The 15734-nt window shown below is 40.4% G+C and overlaps 14 protein-coding genes and 1 non-coding gene across 15 annotated transcripts; 9 read left to right on the top strand and 6 right to left on the bottom strand.

Annotated features, from left to right (window-relative positions):
* Nucleotides 1-46: 46 nt before the first annotated feature.
* On the top strand, nucleotides 47-1324 carry HK407_05g10240 (DEAD/DEAH box helicase; the record flags this gene model as incomplete). Its single annotated transcript, XM_060420999.1, has 1 exon — nucleotides 47-1324. The coding sequence occupies one exon, from the start codon at nucleotides 47-49 to the stop codon at nucleotides 1322-1324; it is 1278 nt and encodes a 425-aa protein (XP_060276814.1).
* Nucleotides 1325-1511: 187 nt separating this feature from the next.
* Nucleotides 1512-3167, top strand: HK407_05g10230 (putative calcineurin-like phosphoesterase; the record flags this gene model as incomplete). Its single annotated transcript, XM_060420998.1, has 1 exon — nucleotides 1512-3167. The coding sequence occupies one exon, from the start codon at nucleotides 1512-1514 to the stop codon at nucleotides 3165-3167; it is 1656 nt and encodes a 551-aa protein (XP_060276813.1).
* A 79-nt stretch (nucleotides 3168-3246) lies between these two features.
* Nucleotides 3247-3786, bottom strand: HK407_05g10220 (uncharacterized protein; the record flags this gene model as incomplete). The annotated part of the gene is made up of 1 exon (XM_060420997.1): nucleotides 3247-3786. The coding sequence occupies one exon, from the start codon at nucleotides 3784-3786 to the stop codon at nucleotides 3247-3249; it is 540 nt and encodes a 179-aa protein (XP_060276812.1).
* Nucleotides 3787-3876: 90 nt separating this feature from the next.
* Nucleotides 3877-6873, top strand: HK407_05g10210 (uncharacterized protein; the record flags this gene model as incomplete). The annotated part of the gene is made up of 1 exon (XM_060420996.1): nucleotides 3877-6873. The coding sequence occupies one exon, from the start codon at nucleotides 3877-3879 to the stop codon at nucleotides 6871-6873; it is 2997 nt and encodes a 998-aa protein (XP_060276811.1).
* Nucleotides 6874-6897: 24 nt separating this feature from the next.
* HK407_05g10200 (putative LSM domain-containing protein) lies at nucleotides 6898-7233 on the bottom strand (the record flags this gene model as incomplete). The annotated part of the gene is made up of 1 exon (XM_060420995.1): nucleotides 6898-7233. The coding sequence occupies one exon, from the start codon at nucleotides 7231-7233 to the stop codon at nucleotides 6898-6900; it is 336 nt and encodes a 111-aa protein (XP_060276810.1).
* Nucleotides 7234-7352: 119 nt separating this feature from the next.
* Nucleotides 7353-7907, bottom strand: HK407_05g10190 (uncharacterized protein; the record flags this gene model as incomplete). Its single annotated transcript, XM_060420994.1, has 1 exon — nucleotides 7353-7907. One exon carries the CDS (start codon nucleotides 7905-7907, stop codon nucleotides 7353-7355), a length of 555 nt encoding a protein of 184 aa, XP_060276809.1.
* A 112-nt stretch (nucleotides 7908-8019) lies between these two features.
* Nucleotides 8020-8556, bottom strand: HK407_05g10180 (DBF zinc finger domain-containing protein; the record flags this gene model as incomplete). The annotated part of the gene is made up of 1 exon (XM_060420993.1): nucleotides 8020-8556. One exon carries the CDS (start codon nucleotides 8554-8556, stop codon nucleotides 8020-8022), a length of 537 nt encoding a protein of 178 aa, XP_060276808.1.
* Nucleotides 8557-8706: 150 nt separating this feature from the next.
* HK407_05g10170 (proteasome) lies at nucleotides 8707-9405 on the bottom strand (the record flags this gene model as incomplete). Its single annotated transcript, XM_060420992.1, has 1 exon — nucleotides 8707-9405. The coding sequence occupies one exon, from the start codon at nucleotides 9403-9405 to the stop codon at nucleotides 8707-8709; it is 699 nt and encodes a 232-aa protein (XP_060276807.1).
* Nucleotides 9406-9526: 121 nt separating this feature from the next.
* On the top strand, nucleotides 9527-10036 carry HK407_05g10160 (uncharacterized protein; the record flags this gene model as incomplete). Its single annotated transcript, XM_060420991.1, has 1 exon — nucleotides 9527-10036. One exon carries the CDS (start codon nucleotides 9527-9529, stop codon nucleotides 10034-10036), a length of 510 nt encoding a protein of 169 aa, XP_060276806.1.
* A 148-nt stretch (nucleotides 10037-10184) lies between these two features.
* On the top strand, nucleotides 10185-10299 carry HK407_05g10150. The gene has a single exon (XR_009601707.1). It is a non-coding gene; the product is annotated as a 5S ribosomal RNA (ribosomal RNA).
* A 235-nt stretch (nucleotides 10300-10534) lies between these two features.
* Nucleotides 10535-11677, bottom strand: HK407_05g10140 (uncharacterized protein; the record flags this gene model as incomplete). The annotated part of the gene is made up of 1 exon (XM_060420990.1): nucleotides 10535-11677. The coding sequence occupies one exon, from the start codon at nucleotides 11675-11677 to the stop codon at nucleotides 10535-10537; it is 1143 nt and encodes a 380-aa protein (XP_060276805.1).
* A 29-nt stretch (nucleotides 11678-11706) lies between these two features.
* On the top strand, nucleotides 11707-12927 carry HK407_05g10130 (putative peptidase M48 domain-containing protein; the record flags this gene model as incomplete). The annotated part of the gene is made up of 1 exon (XM_060420989.1): nucleotides 11707-12927. One exon carries the CDS (start codon nucleotides 11707-11709, stop codon nucleotides 12925-12927), a length of 1221 nt encoding a protein of 406 aa, XP_060276804.1.
* A 150-nt stretch (nucleotides 12928-13077) lies between these two features.
* HK407_05g10120 (putative glutaredoxin) lies at nucleotides 13078-13656 on the top strand (the record flags this gene model as incomplete). Its single annotated transcript, XM_060420988.1, has 1 exon — nucleotides 13078-13656. The coding sequence occupies one exon, from the start codon at nucleotides 13078-13080 to the stop codon at nucleotides 13654-13656; it is 579 nt and encodes a 192-aa protein (XP_060276803.1).
* Nucleotides 13657-13726: 70 nt separating this feature from the next.
* Nucleotides 13727-14941, top strand: HK407_05g10110 (putative peptidase M48 domain-containing protein; the record flags this gene model as incomplete). The annotated part of the gene is made up of 1 exon (XM_060420987.1): nucleotides 13727-14941. The coding sequence occupies one exon, from the start codon at nucleotides 13727-13729 to the stop codon at nucleotides 14939-14941; it is 1215 nt and encodes a 404-aa protein (XP_060276802.1).
* A 92-nt stretch (nucleotides 14942-15033) lies between these two features.
* Nucleotides 15034-15732, top strand: HK407_05g10100 (proteasome; the record flags this gene model as incomplete). Its single annotated transcript, XM_060420986.1, has 1 exon — nucleotides 15034-15732. One exon carries the CDS (start codon nucleotides 15034-15036, stop codon nucleotides 15730-15732), a length of 699 nt encoding a protein of 232 aa, XP_060276801.1.
* Between the last annotated feature and the right edge of the window lie 2 nt (nucleotides 15733-15734).

Genomic DNA, 15734 nt, shown 5'->3' with positions numbered 1-15734 from the left:
ACTATCTTTGAGATTGATATTCTGATGATAAAAAGCAAAAGCCTTGATGGAGAAAGAGCACATACTGAAGAGATTGAAAAGCAAAATCATTGAAAAGATCAACATGAGAGCAGTGGAGAAGGAGCTACACGAGGATACAAAGACAAGTAAGAGTGTGAATGAAGAACATGCGATTGAAGCAGATCGAAGGAAAAGCCTACTGAAGATTGCATCGAGTGTCGAGATTATACCGTTGGATGCATGGCCGAATGGATTTGATATGTCGATACTACCTACGAATCCTACAGACATCCAGAAGATTGTTATTCCATATATTTTTGCCAAACAGAGCTTCAATGCAACCTCGGAGACAGGTAGCGGAAAGACTTTATCTTATGTTTTGCCGTATGTGAAGATTCTGCAGGAAGAGTTTTCTCGGCTGCTTGTGATTGTTCCGACAAGAGAGCTTGTTGGACAGGTTTCCAAACTATTTGCAAAGTTTTCACTGGACTCTCTCAGGATCGTTGAGGTGACGGGAGGATCTAGCGTAGATATTCAGAGGCTTAAGCTTTCTGATGGGTTTTCGGTAGTTGTTGGAACACCTGGAAGGCTACGAGAGTTGATGGAGGCGAGATGCTTTGGGAAGATTGACTATTTGGTTATTGATGAAGTTGATAAGGTGATGTCGTATGGGCTGAAGGAAGATGCAGAGTATGTTTTGAATGTGGCTGAGGTAAGAATAGTAGGGTTGTTTTCTGCAACGCCTTTTGAGTATCCTGGAATAGCAAGGATTGTTATTGGGGATGCTTCTGTAAGTAGCAATGTATGCGAATTTTTTGAGTATGTGAAGAGGAGCGAAAGGCTCAAGGTTCTCAGGCAAATATTATCTGGGGATCATTTGGTGGATACAGGGAAGAAAGGGGCCGACAGTGGAAGGCAGGGAATGAAGGTGATTGTATTTTGCAATACGATCCGAATGTGTGACTATCTCAACCGAAGGATTAATGAATCTGTGGTGCTGCATTCGAAGAAGAGCATGGATGAAAGAAGAAATGCAGTGAAGAGGATGGATAGTGCACCAGGGGTTCTTATAGCCACAGACTTGGGAGCAAGGGGTGTTGATATCAAGGACATTGATCTTGTAGTGAACTATGAGTTTCCTAGTACGATTGAGACGTATATACACAGATGCGGTAGAGCAGGAAGGCAAAGGATGGGGATGTCGCTGTCTATGATTGATGAAGAGGACAAGATGATGTTTAGGAAGATAAAGAGACATATTGTAGGAAGAGGGAAGGAGGTGCCTGTTTTTCTAGAGGTTGATGATGATGCGATGCTTGATTGAGAAGTCCATGTATAGGAATAAGTTATACCCTTGTGCGATGTATTTTAAGTATGATAGAGAGTGGATATTGAAGATTATTAGAAGTATGAGCTCTGATGATGATTCGAAAGATGAGGAGACGATGCAGGAATGAATTTGAAAGTTTATGTGGTTTGAGTATATTTGAGCATTTTTGTTGCACCCAAGGATGAGGATCCTGATAACATCTGACAATCATCTTGGATTTAAGGAGAATGACCCAATAAGAGGGGACGATAGCTATCGTGCGTTTGAGGAGATACTGATGATTGCAAATGAAAAGAAAGTTGACATGATATTGCAGGGAGGAGATCTATTCCACGATAACAGACCATCGCGAGGATGTCTCAGCAAAACGGTTGGCCTTTTTAGAAAGTATTGTTTTGGAGAGAAGCGATCTGAGCTTAAGTCTAATGTGCGTTTGAATACAGAGGATCCAAGCATCAGCGTATCTATCCCTGTTGTGATTATTCACGGGAACCACGATGATCCAAGCGGAGTTGACATGGTTTCACCGATTGATATATTAGAGAGTGCAAAGCTTGTGAATTATATAGGAAAGCACGGGCGCCTGGATGTTATAGAAATAGTACCATTGCTGATGGAGAAGGAAGGGAAGGTGGCGGTGTATGGATTAGGCCATATTAAGGAGAGGAGATTGTACAAGATGTTTGCTGAAGGGAAAGTTTTGTTTCAGAAGCCAGCTGATGATGAAGGATGGTATAATATTCTTGTTGTGCATCAGAACAGAGTTGTAAGGGAGAAGGGGCAGATTAGTGAGAAGCTTGAGGAAGGGTTTTTTGATCTTATAGTGTATGGGCATGAGCATGAGAGTTTGATAAGCAAGTGCAAGGGGAGAAGTATGGTGATACAGCCGGGATCTACTGTAAGAACATCGTTTCTTGAAGCAGAATGTTATGACAAATATATATATGTGTTGGATGTTGATAGGGATGTGGCAGTAGAGCAAATAAAGCTGCGTAGTGTAAGGCCGCTGGCGATTGGGAATTTGAAGATCGAAGGAAAGCAGAATGCAGAGGAAATTGTGGAGGCGAAAGTGAAGCAAATGCTTGGCAGGCTAGGCAATGACGATCGGTGTGCAGAAAGCAAGGTTTATAGAGAAGAAAGTGCAAAAAGAAGTAGATATGAGGGATTTGAACCAAATAGGATCGCGATTGTAAGGAGCATCTCTTTGATTGAGAAGGACGGATCATCTGGCGCTGTGAATGATTTTCCGCTTGTAAGATTAAGGGTTGAGATTGGCGAAGGATGTGTGGTGAATAGACATAAGGTGAGCGATTTGCTGAGGAACATGATTGCGAATCCTCAAGATGCAATAAGTTTGGTTAGAAAGTCTCGAGATGGTAATGAATCAAAGGTACATGCAAGAGGAGAGAAGATTGGGATAGCACAAATACTTGAGGATTGTCTCAAGAATGTGGAGTTTGGTATACTCAGCAAATCAAGGTTTTGTGAAAGCTTAGATGACTTTGTGAAAGGAGACAGGGAGGCATTTGGCACGATGATTAGGAATGGAATTGAAAGGATTGTGGGTCTGGTTGATTATTCTTCTGTTATGAGTGAGGATTTAGAGTCTGTGATGAAGAAAATCAGTCAAGAGCAGGACAAGAACATAGTGATTGATAGCTTAAATGATGAGCCTAGACAAAGCGAGGATAGAAGTATAATTGATCCTGATGAATGCAAATGGATATCTGGAGTTGAAGTAGGGAAGACTGGCGAGGAGTGCTTGAGAAGGGAAATAAAGAAGGATAGGGATGAGTCAGGTACAGATGGATCGTTTTCGTTTTCCAAGTATGGTTAACAGCTTGACTGCTGGTGAGGTCGGCAAGATACTTTTTGAAGTATGGCTATACTGTGCATGATGGTATTTATTTAATGTTTTAATCTATGCTGCAGTGTTTTTGGCTTGCTTTATTCAAACGAGTAAATATTGTTTCTATTGGTTTTTTCTTCTGTCTATGCAAGCTGATAAATCTAGAATGCAGATAGTGGGATGAATTGAAATCTGAAAGGTGCTGGAGTGTGTGTGGTGGAGTGAATGGAGATTTGGTGTGTATTGCATCACATGACCTTTCTTTCAGCTCCATACCTTGATTAGTGCAGAGAACAATATAATTGGTTGACAGAGTGCCTTGCATATGGTTTATGAATGAGACAACTGCTTCGATTATGTTTTTGCTCCAAACTATTGATTTGTGGTATGACAGTGATATTTCCTCGATGCTGTGCACAGGAATGTGGGCTCCATCCAGAGCAAGGATGTCTGAGAACTGATCCAGCTGAGCGGAATGCAGATTATCTATGAATTGGACGTGGATGTATGACAATTTGACCTGTGTGTTCTGTAGAAGAACACCTTCAATGAAGAGTGTAGATGGTATTTTCATAGACGATGTGTATGTTGCTATTTTTGTTGGCATGAATGTGTTTGTTTACTGATTGTATAATAAGTGTATGTGCGGATTTATTTATGTATATGGCGGATAAATTGAGAGAGCAGCGCCCCTGGGATGCTTGTATTTGTAGCAGGTTTTATAGCTGGGCTTTTATCCTTTCCATTTGCATTTTGCCTGATTCCTTTTGTAGCTGGGAAGGCGTATAGGAAAAGAATGCTGACAATTGCTGAGAGAAGCAAGAAAGTGGACATAAGCACAGGGCAATTGAATGCGGTTCTTAAAAGCATGCACAGATGTGTTGATGTGCATTGGATGAACTCAATGCTGCAAAGGCTTTATGTGGAGATGTCGAAGTCGCATGCTGTGAAGCTGAAGGTAAAGTCGGTGATACTCAAGAAAGTTGAGTCATCGGGGATGAACAAGTATATCAAAAGCATCGAGGTGTCAGATATTGTTTTGGGAAGTGAAGCACCTTATGTGAGCAGTGTGCAGGTGGTGTCTGATGAAGATGTAAGGCGAATGGCGATCTGCAGTAATGAAGAGGTGAATATGGAAGATGTCGAAAAGCTGTCATCGCTTGGAGAAGAAATCAAGAAAGATCTTGGTCTTGATGAAGATGCATTCAAGCACCTGCCAAGAAGCGCCACGGAGATTGACATAAGGAATTCGGTGAATGGGATGTGCAAAGCAGATAAGGAAATGCTTAGTAATGGGCTCGAGAATGTGATCGATGGGGCAGAGATCAGTAAAAGAAGATATGATGATGCAAATCGGAATAATAATGAACAAAAGGACATGTATTTCATGCATGCAGAGTCTCATATGAATACACGAGAATCTGTTAAGTGTAATGATGAGCATGGTAACGAAGCGGAGACATCAAGAAAGGCATTTGAGAATCTTCAGGTGGTTTTTGGGATTGATTACAAAGGAGGATTTCAAATTTCGCTGAGCTTAGAGCTTCCCAGAAAAGTGTTCCTGAAGGTAGTAGTGAATATTGGTGGAATAAGAGGGAATGTGCTTGTGAAGATGCCATCAAAGAGCTATGATACAAGATATGAGTATTGTTTTCTTTCGAAGCCTGATCTGGCTATTGCCGTGGAGTCTGGAATACTAAGTTCACAGGGAAAGCTTGGATTCCGAAAGTCAATATCGAAGTTTATTGAGAGATATATTAGGCAGGCCGTTTTTGGAACGATGGTGTATCCTTACTGGAACGAGCAATATCTTCCATTTGTGATTCCATCGATCAAGGATGTGTTGCATTCGATTGAGAAGGTGACACCGAACAACTTTGCAGCTGAGATTCAGAAGATATCCGAGGGAATCAACCTGTATACTCTGATGGACTATAAGATAGTTGAGGTTGAAGATGAAATAGTGTATAGGAGAATAGGATATTTCATTAATGGAAGTGAAAGGATATATTGCTCACATTTTGTTATTCCGCAGGTTTCGCTCAAAACATCCCGCTTCTATGGAGACAACCGATTTTTCAAGAGCCTGTCTGTTCAGGAAAGCAGAGTTATGAGCCTCCTGTATAATTGGGAGATGTTTTCGGATGTCATTTCTGGATTCAAGGGAATGAGGACGCTACTTGTGCTTAGCTCTGAGTCTTCGCTGGTAGAAGTTGCTTTTGATGAAGAAAGATATGAGTTTGTGAGGATAGTGATGAAGAATGGAATTATATTCCAACGGAACGATCCTGGAAGTCCTGAATTTATTGCGTTCAGGATATCTGAGGAGGTGTTGTATGTTTACCAGTATGTAACAACGAGGAAGCTTATGATTAGCAAGAGAAGGATGTCGAAGATGAAGAGTAAGCTTGAGCTGAAGCCTTTTACTTCGCTAGGGCTAGCATCATTGTACAGACTGATTAAGTTTTCAAAGCAAGCTGCACTTAGCTATTTCAAATCATCTTCAGATTTGTGTGACGCAGATAACGAAGTATGTGAAACAGACAAGGAGCAGAATGAGCTTGAGCTCCCTAATGCTAGAGACAAGTCAACAACCGAGCTTGTAGAGATATTTGAGGATATAATTGCAGATATCCATACGTCCAAATACGTTTTGAAAAGCATATGCACCAGAGCAATTCCTGAAAGTATATACAGAGTTTTAAAGCAAGATGAGGTTCGAATGAAACTGTTTTCTGAATATAGTGAAATATACACTGTGGTGGAGGAGACAAGTGCAATTAGAAGTATTGTTGTTGAGAACAAGGCTTTTATTGATGAAATGGATGGTGAAGAGAGAGGTGTGCATCAAGATAGGCTGGGCATAGCATCTAGAAGAGCTGTTGAGAATGACTTTGTTGTGCATTCGTATTTTGGAGAGCAAATCATTGTTGACTTGAGATTTGGCAAAGGCAAAGATGTTTTTGTGTATAGGGTTGATGAGATAGAAGATAACACACATGGCTATAAATCAAAGGTTGAGCTTTATTACAATGAGTCGGCATGTATACAGTTTCCAAACTATTTTTTCGAGGCATTTATGCTGAGGATAAAGCAAGACGAGTACATGTCAATTGTGTCTGCGATTGCATATGAGACATCTCCTATAGAGAAGATATTTAGAAAGGAGGTTGATGTGTATCAAGGCGCATTGTACATAGAATTTTTTACGGATGCGCCTGACGACTACACATTTACCGTTTATAAGGCAAGTAGTGGAGAGGTTGTTTATGAAATATACAAGGTGATTACATCGAGGAAGGCCAGAATAGTTGTTCCGAGTATAGGTGGGAAGGAGGGCGTGGTGATCACGCTTGTCCCGAAGTTCAACAGGAACACAAAAATCCACCACAGGATTATCTGCCTTCCCGAAGTATTCAGGAGTGAAGCATTGGTTGATTGCAATATAGGGCTGTCTAAGAATATGAAGTTCCACTGTATGGTATCTGGAACAACAGATTCTGTGATTTTCTGGGAAAAGTGTTATGATGAAGATATCCGTGGATATATAGAAGACAACACCACCAAAGTGGCAATAACAGGATGTGGAACAATGAGAACAGATAACAAGGAGTATAGCATCTACTACAAGAATAAGGGAAATAAGAAACGAGAAATAAGGGTTTTTGTCGGATTGAGCCTGAAAAAAGAATGATTGTTAATAAACATGGTTTATTGCTCATATGGTGGAATGCGTATTATCTTGAGCTGATGCTGATATTTCACTGATTAGCACATCAAAGTCAATCATTTTTAAGTTTGAAGGAATGTCAAAACAGCCCAATCCTATGATTGAGATATTTTCCCCTCTTATAATGAATAGCTGATGTATTTTTTCTGCATACTTGCCGTTATGAAAGATTCTCTCAACAACTTTATCCAAGGTTATGCTGTTAAATTGATCAAATGATTTCATTATGCCATAAAGATGTCTTTTATCTCTCAGCATGACCACAACGCTCTTTTCGAGGTAAGCTTCATAGTCCCTCATATCGACCGAGCAATTATCTGCCATTGTTATCTAGGGCTATGCCAGTGTGTTGAATCAAATAGAATCATATACTCAGATAATCCAATTTAAGCTTCTATAAACATTGTTTACTATGTATTATTGGCATATGCATAATGGGACTTTCAAACATACTTGTAATCGTCTCGTTCGCCATGGAATTCGTCAATTTTCCTTTTGATCTTTGACTCTTCAGCCCAGGACACAAAGTCTTCCATTGCCTTGCTTATAATGGCCGAAGGATCATAAACGATCTTTGATCCCAACCTAACATGCCCATGCTCAACAAATCTCGTTGCGTCTTTTGAGCTTGGAACCATATGCATGTTCTTCATAATCATGGGCAGTCTGCGCTCGCAGAAGCTTGAAACCGTGACCTTTGTGCAATCTACAAGCTTTTTGTTTTTGATGATTCCGATTCCGTAGAGCTTATTGACAAGCTTCCTGGTAATGCTTGCACGAACAGGATCGCTTTCTTTCAGTCTTGCCAGTGCTTCCGAAATCTTGGTGATCTTTCCAGCAATTCTATTGTACTTTACATACTCCTCTCTATCTCTTAAGTGGTATTTTGACATAACGAGATGCTCTCTTGCTGTATTTGTACTCTTCCATTCCAAAAAGTTTACTTTTTTGAGAAGCTTTTTCTCATGGAACTTCAGCTCTCTCATGGGTTCAAGCATTTGCATCCACAAAGATCCTCTGCAAAAAGCGTCTTAGCCTTAAACTTGCAGATACCTCGCACGGCATAGAGCAGACATACTCTCAAGAAATAGAAACATACATCATAAGGACTTATTTATCAAATACTTCTGCAATAAAATGCTCAAAAGGCATCGTATCTTGCTGAATGTCTCCTTCTGTGCTCGCCAACGAAAAATGCAATGTTTGTGCACACTTTTCGTCCTCACTGCGGCGGAAGCCTACATAGCTTCGCCCGCTCGAGATTGGCGTCAACTTGAATGTCGGAGACTGTGGAATGCAATCTTCTGATGGATCTATTTTCTCAAACACTGTTGTGGAAATAAACATGTCGAGCTTACGGTAGTTTGTGCTATCTTTTGCAAACACTCTATGCTCAAAATCCTTGACATGCTCTTCATAGTTGCTAAACTTCACATAGCAAACTTCACAAAATCCTTCTCTTGTCTGCCTTCTTTTTCCAGGTTGTTTGTACCTCTTTGCCGCTTGGTATGGACAGCAAAGAGCCGGGCTGTCTAGATGTAGTTTCGGGGCATTTCCATTCGTATACTCTTTATAGAATGGCTGGTGCTTGTTCTGGATATCTTCTATAAGAAGATAAGGCTTCTTGAATACCTTGTAGCCTTTCATTTCTTGCAGCCTGGCCTCCACCCATTATTATTTTTGTTTTTGGCGGGAATGTACACATGTGCGTATCCATCCTATCAATAATGCTCAAACTCAAATACAAATACAAACAGCATCAAAGCTTTGGAAAATAGCAAGACAAGAGATTTACTGTTATTTGGCGCTAATTCTTTCAAGAACACTTTGGATTTCGTTCCTTTGCAAAAATCTTTTGCTGGTGCTTGAGAAGTGTAAAATTTCCATTCTTTCGGCCTGTTTGGGTGTCGATTCCTGGACCTTCGCCAGAGCCTTGAGGATTTCGAACGTTGCTTTTTCCATGTCCATCTCTTCGTCAGGAACATCATTACTCAGAGCACGGTTGATCGATTCCTCATTCTCTCCATAGCACATTGCCGTCCAGCGGTTTATTGTACCGCTTGGATCGGTAGATGCCAGTGCATATTGGTTTTCAATGACGCCGGCATATAGAAACGACACACCAAACGGTCTGGTTCCTGCATACTGCGTAAATGCTTGTTTTTTTTGTCCAATAAATTTACAAAGCGTTAGAAGAGGGCAGACTACTCCAAACCGCTCCAGTGTGTCCTGTGCCTTGATCTGCGCATATTTCTTAATGCTCATTGCGTCTCCAAACAATCCAGAGAGTGCACAGTAGATATCATCGCTCAGCTGGTATATCTTTTCTATAGATCCGTTCGTAGGCTCTTTGTTAATTCCAATAAGCACCACTCCATCCACACAAACACGGCCGATTATTGTTCCTGCCCTGGAAACATTCTTGATTGCAAATTCAACCTGTGGCAGCCTACCTTCATCTGTGAAGATGTTGGACTTGGGTTTGTTGTCTTCCATGGTTGAGGGTTTGCGATTATCAAATGATTTGCATAAGTGTTTTGTATTCTAATTGCAGAGTGCAGGCAGTCGTAAATACCTGAGCATTGATGCATTTACTGCAAACGTAGCCCTTGAGGACATGAAGGGGCTGTTTAACAAGATAGAGATAAGCTCATCGTGTTGCCTTGGAAAGAAGGAAAAGAAGGACATAAACAAACATATTGGCCAAGAGTTGCTGAGCAAGGATGAGTTGTACATGGTGTACAAAAGTAAGAAGAAGGTGGCCCTTATAGCTTTAGGCAAGCATACTATTCTTTTCTGCTTGAACAGGAAGTATTTCCCAACGATAAGGTATCTTGAGGAGAGAGGCACAGAGAGGTTCTGTGAAGTTTTTTTGGATGAGGGTGCTGTTGGTCCACTGAGCCGAGGTGCTGATGTCATGATTCCTGGAGTGATGAAATACAGGGAACTTTTGAAAAGCAGGTTCAAGAAGGGCGACGTGGTGCTGGTAAACATAATTGGGAGGTCGATTGTGGCGGTTGGAGAAGCAATTATTGACTTTGATGAGATGAATGAAGAAGGAACGGGGGTTTGCATTGAGGTGTATCATAGGATAGGAGACGAGTTGTATGAAGAGAAGTACATGTGATAGCAAGGATCGTGTGAGTGGGGCTTTGAACGGATATACATGGAGACGATGCGAGATGTGCCAGAGGTAGAGTATGGCGATGAATAATAAATAAATGGAGTTGGGGTTATGGTGTAGTATATAATGTGACATGTGGAAGTTGACAGTTGCGGCCATATCCACGGAAAAGCACCGGATCTCGTCAGATCTCCGAAGTTAAGCCTGTGCGAGCCTGGTTAGTACTGAGTCGGGAGACCACTCGGGAATCCTGGGTGCTGCAACTTTTTGCACATCGAGAATATATGCGTGAGCATCAAACCCATTAATAATGCAATATCAACAGCATCTTGACTCAATGCCTTACTAGTTTCTAATTATACATGCCTTGAAGAGTATGCATAAACAATCGGCACCTCCTCCAATACAAACTGACTCCATTGCCTATCCATTATTCAATCCTCTCACATTGATTGCTTGCTCAATAGCATGATACCAAACACTAACATCTATTCCGTTTATTTATCGTCCAAAAACACCATCTGATGCACATACTGCATGGGAAAACACATATCCCGGTGAGACCTTGCAATTAACCAGCTTGCTACCCTCAGGAATACTCACCATGCATCCAACCAGTGTCCCTTCAACACGCGACCCTTTTCCAATCTTAACGCCATTCATCAAAATCGAACACATAACCTTGCTTCCACTGCCAATAATACATTTGTTTCCTATGATTGAATCAAAAACAATCGCACCTTCTTCAATCTGAACCTCTGCATCGATCAAATTGCTTATGTCTTTTATGCTGTTTCTCTTTGTATACTCCTTCACAAATTTTGTATTTGTATCATCTATCCTTGGCTTTGCACCCGTGCTAGCAATCTGCTTTTTCAGCAATGCATTCACTTCCAAATAGTCATCAATTGTTCTTACATGATGCAGATCCCCCTTTCTTGGGCTGTATATTCCTACTGGATTGCTTATTCCAAGCTCTTTTACAAGATTAGGCATCAGATCATGCTTAAAGCTAAAAAATCTCGAGTCAAGCATCTCAAATAAATTGCTCTTCATCATATATAGTGGAACAACATCATAATCCTTTGTCAGTGTTAATCCATCTTTCAGTAATGCAAATGGAATCTTATACTCCTGACTAATTGCATAAAACATCAAATTGTCTACTCTGTATCCTATCAATGTGCCTTCCATCTTCGAATTCTGCAATGCCACCATAAGCATCCTTTTGCTTTCAAAATACTTCTGCGCCATTTCCTTAATGCTAATGCTTCCAACTATGTCTCCTTTGCACACTATCACATCTTCGCACTCGATTATTGCTCGAATTGCCATTAGAGACGCAACAGTTCCATCATACGTCTCAATCCCTACATACTCAATAGGCTTCTTAGTCGCAGATATAGTTGCACTCAATACTGCATCTCTTTCTTCATCCAGCCCGACAATAACAAACTTTCTAGACACACTTTCCAAAAGTCTGATTGTGTGATATATTATTGGATTGTTAACAACCGGAATGCACGCCTTCGGGAGCCTTTTGTTTACTATTGGAAACATTTCTGCTCCTGGCCCTATCAAAATAATCGTCTCAAACATATACAGCACAAGGGATCTAAAATCACTCTTATTGGTTTCAGGCATTCTTAAATCCATAGCTCGACATCCGCACAATGAAGATCAGCCTTAGTTTTGCTGTGGCTCTTCTTTTTGCATACAGACAGGCCGTCATGCTTCATGAACTCGTATTCATTCACTCATGTATGAAACACTTGAAACAAAAGACGCTTTGGTTCGATCGTGAGTCTACTATGGGCAAACTAGCCACAAGCACAGACTCGTTCTTTACAAGCCAAGAAAATGCATACAAGTTAAGGTCATGCAAATTGCTCCGCAAAATGAAATTAATAACATTCCATGCATTAGCCATATTTTTGTTCCTTACCGACAGATTCAAAAATTGCATAATTGGTATTTCCAAAAAAATCAAAGTCCCAGCGCCAGAAGTTGCATTGCCAGCGCTTCTGCTTTTTACAATTACACTAATAGATACTCTATTTGGATACAAATCTTTATTTATAGAAAAATCATACTCATTCAAGCAATTCTCTCCATCATGGATCGTGCCTTTAATGTTTGTGCTCGAAATCTTTCTACTAATGCATCTGGTAGCGTATTTTCTTAGTGTGTTTGGACTAAAGTTTGTTGCATTGTGCTATCTTATTGTCTGTGTCCAGGCTGTATTTCGCATATCAGGATACACAGGCAAACAGAGCGACACCATGATGAAAATACCCATAAGCACATTCAATGACGATGTAAAGCACATGCTCAAGTCCGAGTACCTCGATGAATCTGTTTATGCCACGTCAAAGCAAAAAATAACCATGAATGCTCTTCATGCAGGAGTACTAGATACAAAAAGAATAGAAGTTCATGGAGGAATAGTAGAAACAGTTCCCGAAGATCTAAATGTAATTCTGATCCACGAGATAGGCCATTCAATAGACAACATCATGCTTAAAAGACTTTTGCTTGAGTGTTTCATAACGTTTTTGGAAATGCTTATGCTTGCATGGATATTTAGATCTGGACATGAAACACTTGGAAACACAGACATGTCGCCAGAAGCATTCACTATCCTGACGGCTGTTTTGTATGCTTGCATGGTAAAGATGATAGTTTATACATTCTATAACTTGTATTCGCAGAATTCGGAAATATTTGCTGACAGCATCGTCAAGGATAAGGGATACAAAGACGATCTGTTTAGGATACTATTTAAGCTGACCCTCGACAACGGATGTGTTATAGACACTACGTTTCTATACAACTCAATGGTTTCGCTGCATCCGAGCATCCGCAAAAGAATAGAAAGCAATGCTGATGACTGAGCCGTACATTGCTAGATATGCGAAGCGCCTAATAATTCATTCCATGGCATGCATGGCTTTATGCATGCATATAATGCACTTAGCAACGCCATATTATATAATGTAAAATTGCCGCGATTTTGGATAAAAGAGATATGCATATCCCCAGGCATGGAAGACGATCTGTTTGATGATTTAAAGGAGCATGGAATGTTTGTAGCATATGAAAACGAAGAAGACAAACTTTATGGCGAGCTGAGTGCCTTTGACATCGAATATGTCGAAGCATATGTCGGAGGGTCCAATGAGTTAAAGAATGCGTTTATGAAGCATTTCAATGTATCCAGGCTTCCTGTGCTAGTATTGAACGGACAGCCTGTATTAGATGACGTTGAAAATAAAGTCAAGGAGTACATAAAGTCAAAAGATCAAGATGTTGTGGAGAGGATTCAAGGAGTCATCGATCCAAATAAGATAGTCGTTTTTATCAAAGGGTCTCCTAGGAATCCAAAGTGCGGATTTACCAGATCGCTTATTGATACATTGCTTGATGTGGGTGTTTCAATGGACAGCATCGTATACTTTGATATTTTGCAAGACGAAGACGTTCGCAGAAAGATGAAGGAGCTCAATAACTGGCCTACATTTCCTCAGGTTTATATCAGGGGCGAGTTTGTAGGGGGATTGGATGTTATCAAGCAAATGAATGCAAAAGGGCAGCTTACCAAGGACTTTCTTGGGATATTCTAGAATAAAAACGTTTTGTTTACTGAGTTCTGGTACAATCATCTACATTACAAGCAGCAAGCAAACAAAGACAATGAAACATTTTTGGAAGGGCAGCTTTTATGTATTCTTTGCACTAACGTATCTGGCACTGTCTCTTGAGGCTCTGAATATGTTTAATGTTCAGAAAGATCTGGATTCTGGAAAAACAGGTCTTGAGGCAAGCCTTGCAGCAAATGAAATGGCAAAAAACGATGAAACATATGTACCAGCACTTAGAATGGCCTTATCAAAGAGAAATATTGAGATATCTGTAAGCCTTGCAGTACATACTATCCACTTTCTTGCATGCATTATGTTCTTTGTAACAAGCGCAAGAAATAAAAGTTTGAAGTTCATAGACAGGCTGTTTGGCAACATCGTCAAAGTAGGGCTTGTGTTTTTAACGTTCATGCTGAGCATGCTGATGATGGATGTGATATTGGACTATACTGTTGTTCTTCTTGGTAAAAACACACCGCTCGCAACAGTGTTATTAATATGTTTTTTTGCCGTTGTGATTGTCTTCCCCGTGTTTGTGTTTATATCTACAAAGCTATTGAGGATATTCGGCACTAGCTTCATAATAGCATGCTACCTGTCGTACTTTGTGCTGGAGGTATTGGAGATTGTGTTTATTTCAGGCGTGAACTCTGCCAAGATGGTCAAGGTAGCGCCAGCGATATTTTCCGAAAGCGTACAGACGGTTCTGAACGAGCAGGGATTGTCTCAGTCCATATACAGGGAACAAATACCTGGAAATGATGTGAATGCAGCGCTTATAGGGATTGGAAGCGAAGAAAGAATAGAAATATATGGAAGCATGCAAGGCATAGATAAAAGGGAATTGGAGTCGATAATGATGCACGAAGCAGGCCATTCGTATCACAAAAGTCTAACAAAAAAGATTCTTGTGTTTTTCGGGCTTCTGATTGCTGAGCTGGCAATCTTGGTTTTTATTTTTAGCAAGTATGCAGATAAGTTTGTATGTGAAGGCATCACGAAAGAATATTCATTTCTTGCTCTAGCATGCATTTACTTTGTGTCGATTAGACCATGGATATTTGTTTTGTACAACCTTACATCGCAAAGCACAGAGGTATCTGCAGACATTATTACAAAGAAGTATAACTATAACAGCATATTAGCAAGTGTTTTATACAAAATATCTATGCAATCCTTTGAGTTTATAGCACCTTCTTCGATGTACAACCTGCTGAACTCCTTGCATCCAAGCACACTGTCCAGGATTGAATATTTAAGCAACTGAGCCAAGCATTGGGTTTGTTGACTATGATGTGAATATACTGTATGAATTAGGATTGCAGTGCCTGATCAAAATAGAAACACGGATCCCCAAAGATGGATAGTTTGAAAGAAAGTGTAAACACATACAGCTCTGAGGGGCGAATCCACCAGATTGAATATGCAATGAAGGCTATGAATCTTGGAACAACAACGATTGGAGTGCGTACGAGCGAGTTTGCAATACTCTGCTCTGAAAAGAAGGTGATGTCGACACTGCAGAATCCAAGAAGCATCATGAAGCATCACAAGATTTATGACAACATTGTGCTTGGGTTTTCTGGAATAAGCGGCGATACAAAAACAATTGTAAACAAATCCAGGGAATTTTGCATATCTCACACATACAAGTATAATGAAAATACAAGTGTTGAAAGATTACTGAAATATCTATCCAGTTTGAGTTTAAGATTCAGTGAAGAGGACGAGGCAAAGATGATATTCAGAAGACCATTTGGTGTTTCTCTTCTAATTGCAGGGTTTGACACTGAGCCAAGGCTGTATTTTTTGGATCCTTCGGGATCATACACCGGCTACAAGGCGAAGGCAATAGGATCTGGGAATGAGGTAATTGAAGGGCTGCTTGAGCCGGAGTATGAAGAGTACACAACTCTTGACGAGTCGCTAAAAAAGGTATTGCTAACGCTTGCAAAGGCAATGAAGGACAAGATCTCCAAAGACAATGTAGAGATCGCAATTGTTACCAAAGAAGAAATCAAATTCCTGGAGCCCGAGGAGATTGCAAAGTATCTATGAAG

Source organism: Ordospora pajunii (genome assembly GCF_021821965.1).
Source record: "Ordospora pajunii strain FI-F-10 chromosome Unknown Cg_05E, whole genome shotgun sequence".
NCBI lineage: Eukaryota > Fungi > Microsporidia > Ordosporidae > Ordospora > Ordospora pajunii.
Note: the sequence above shows the minus strand (reverse complement) of the source record. Positions and strands in the feature narration are given on the sequence as shown.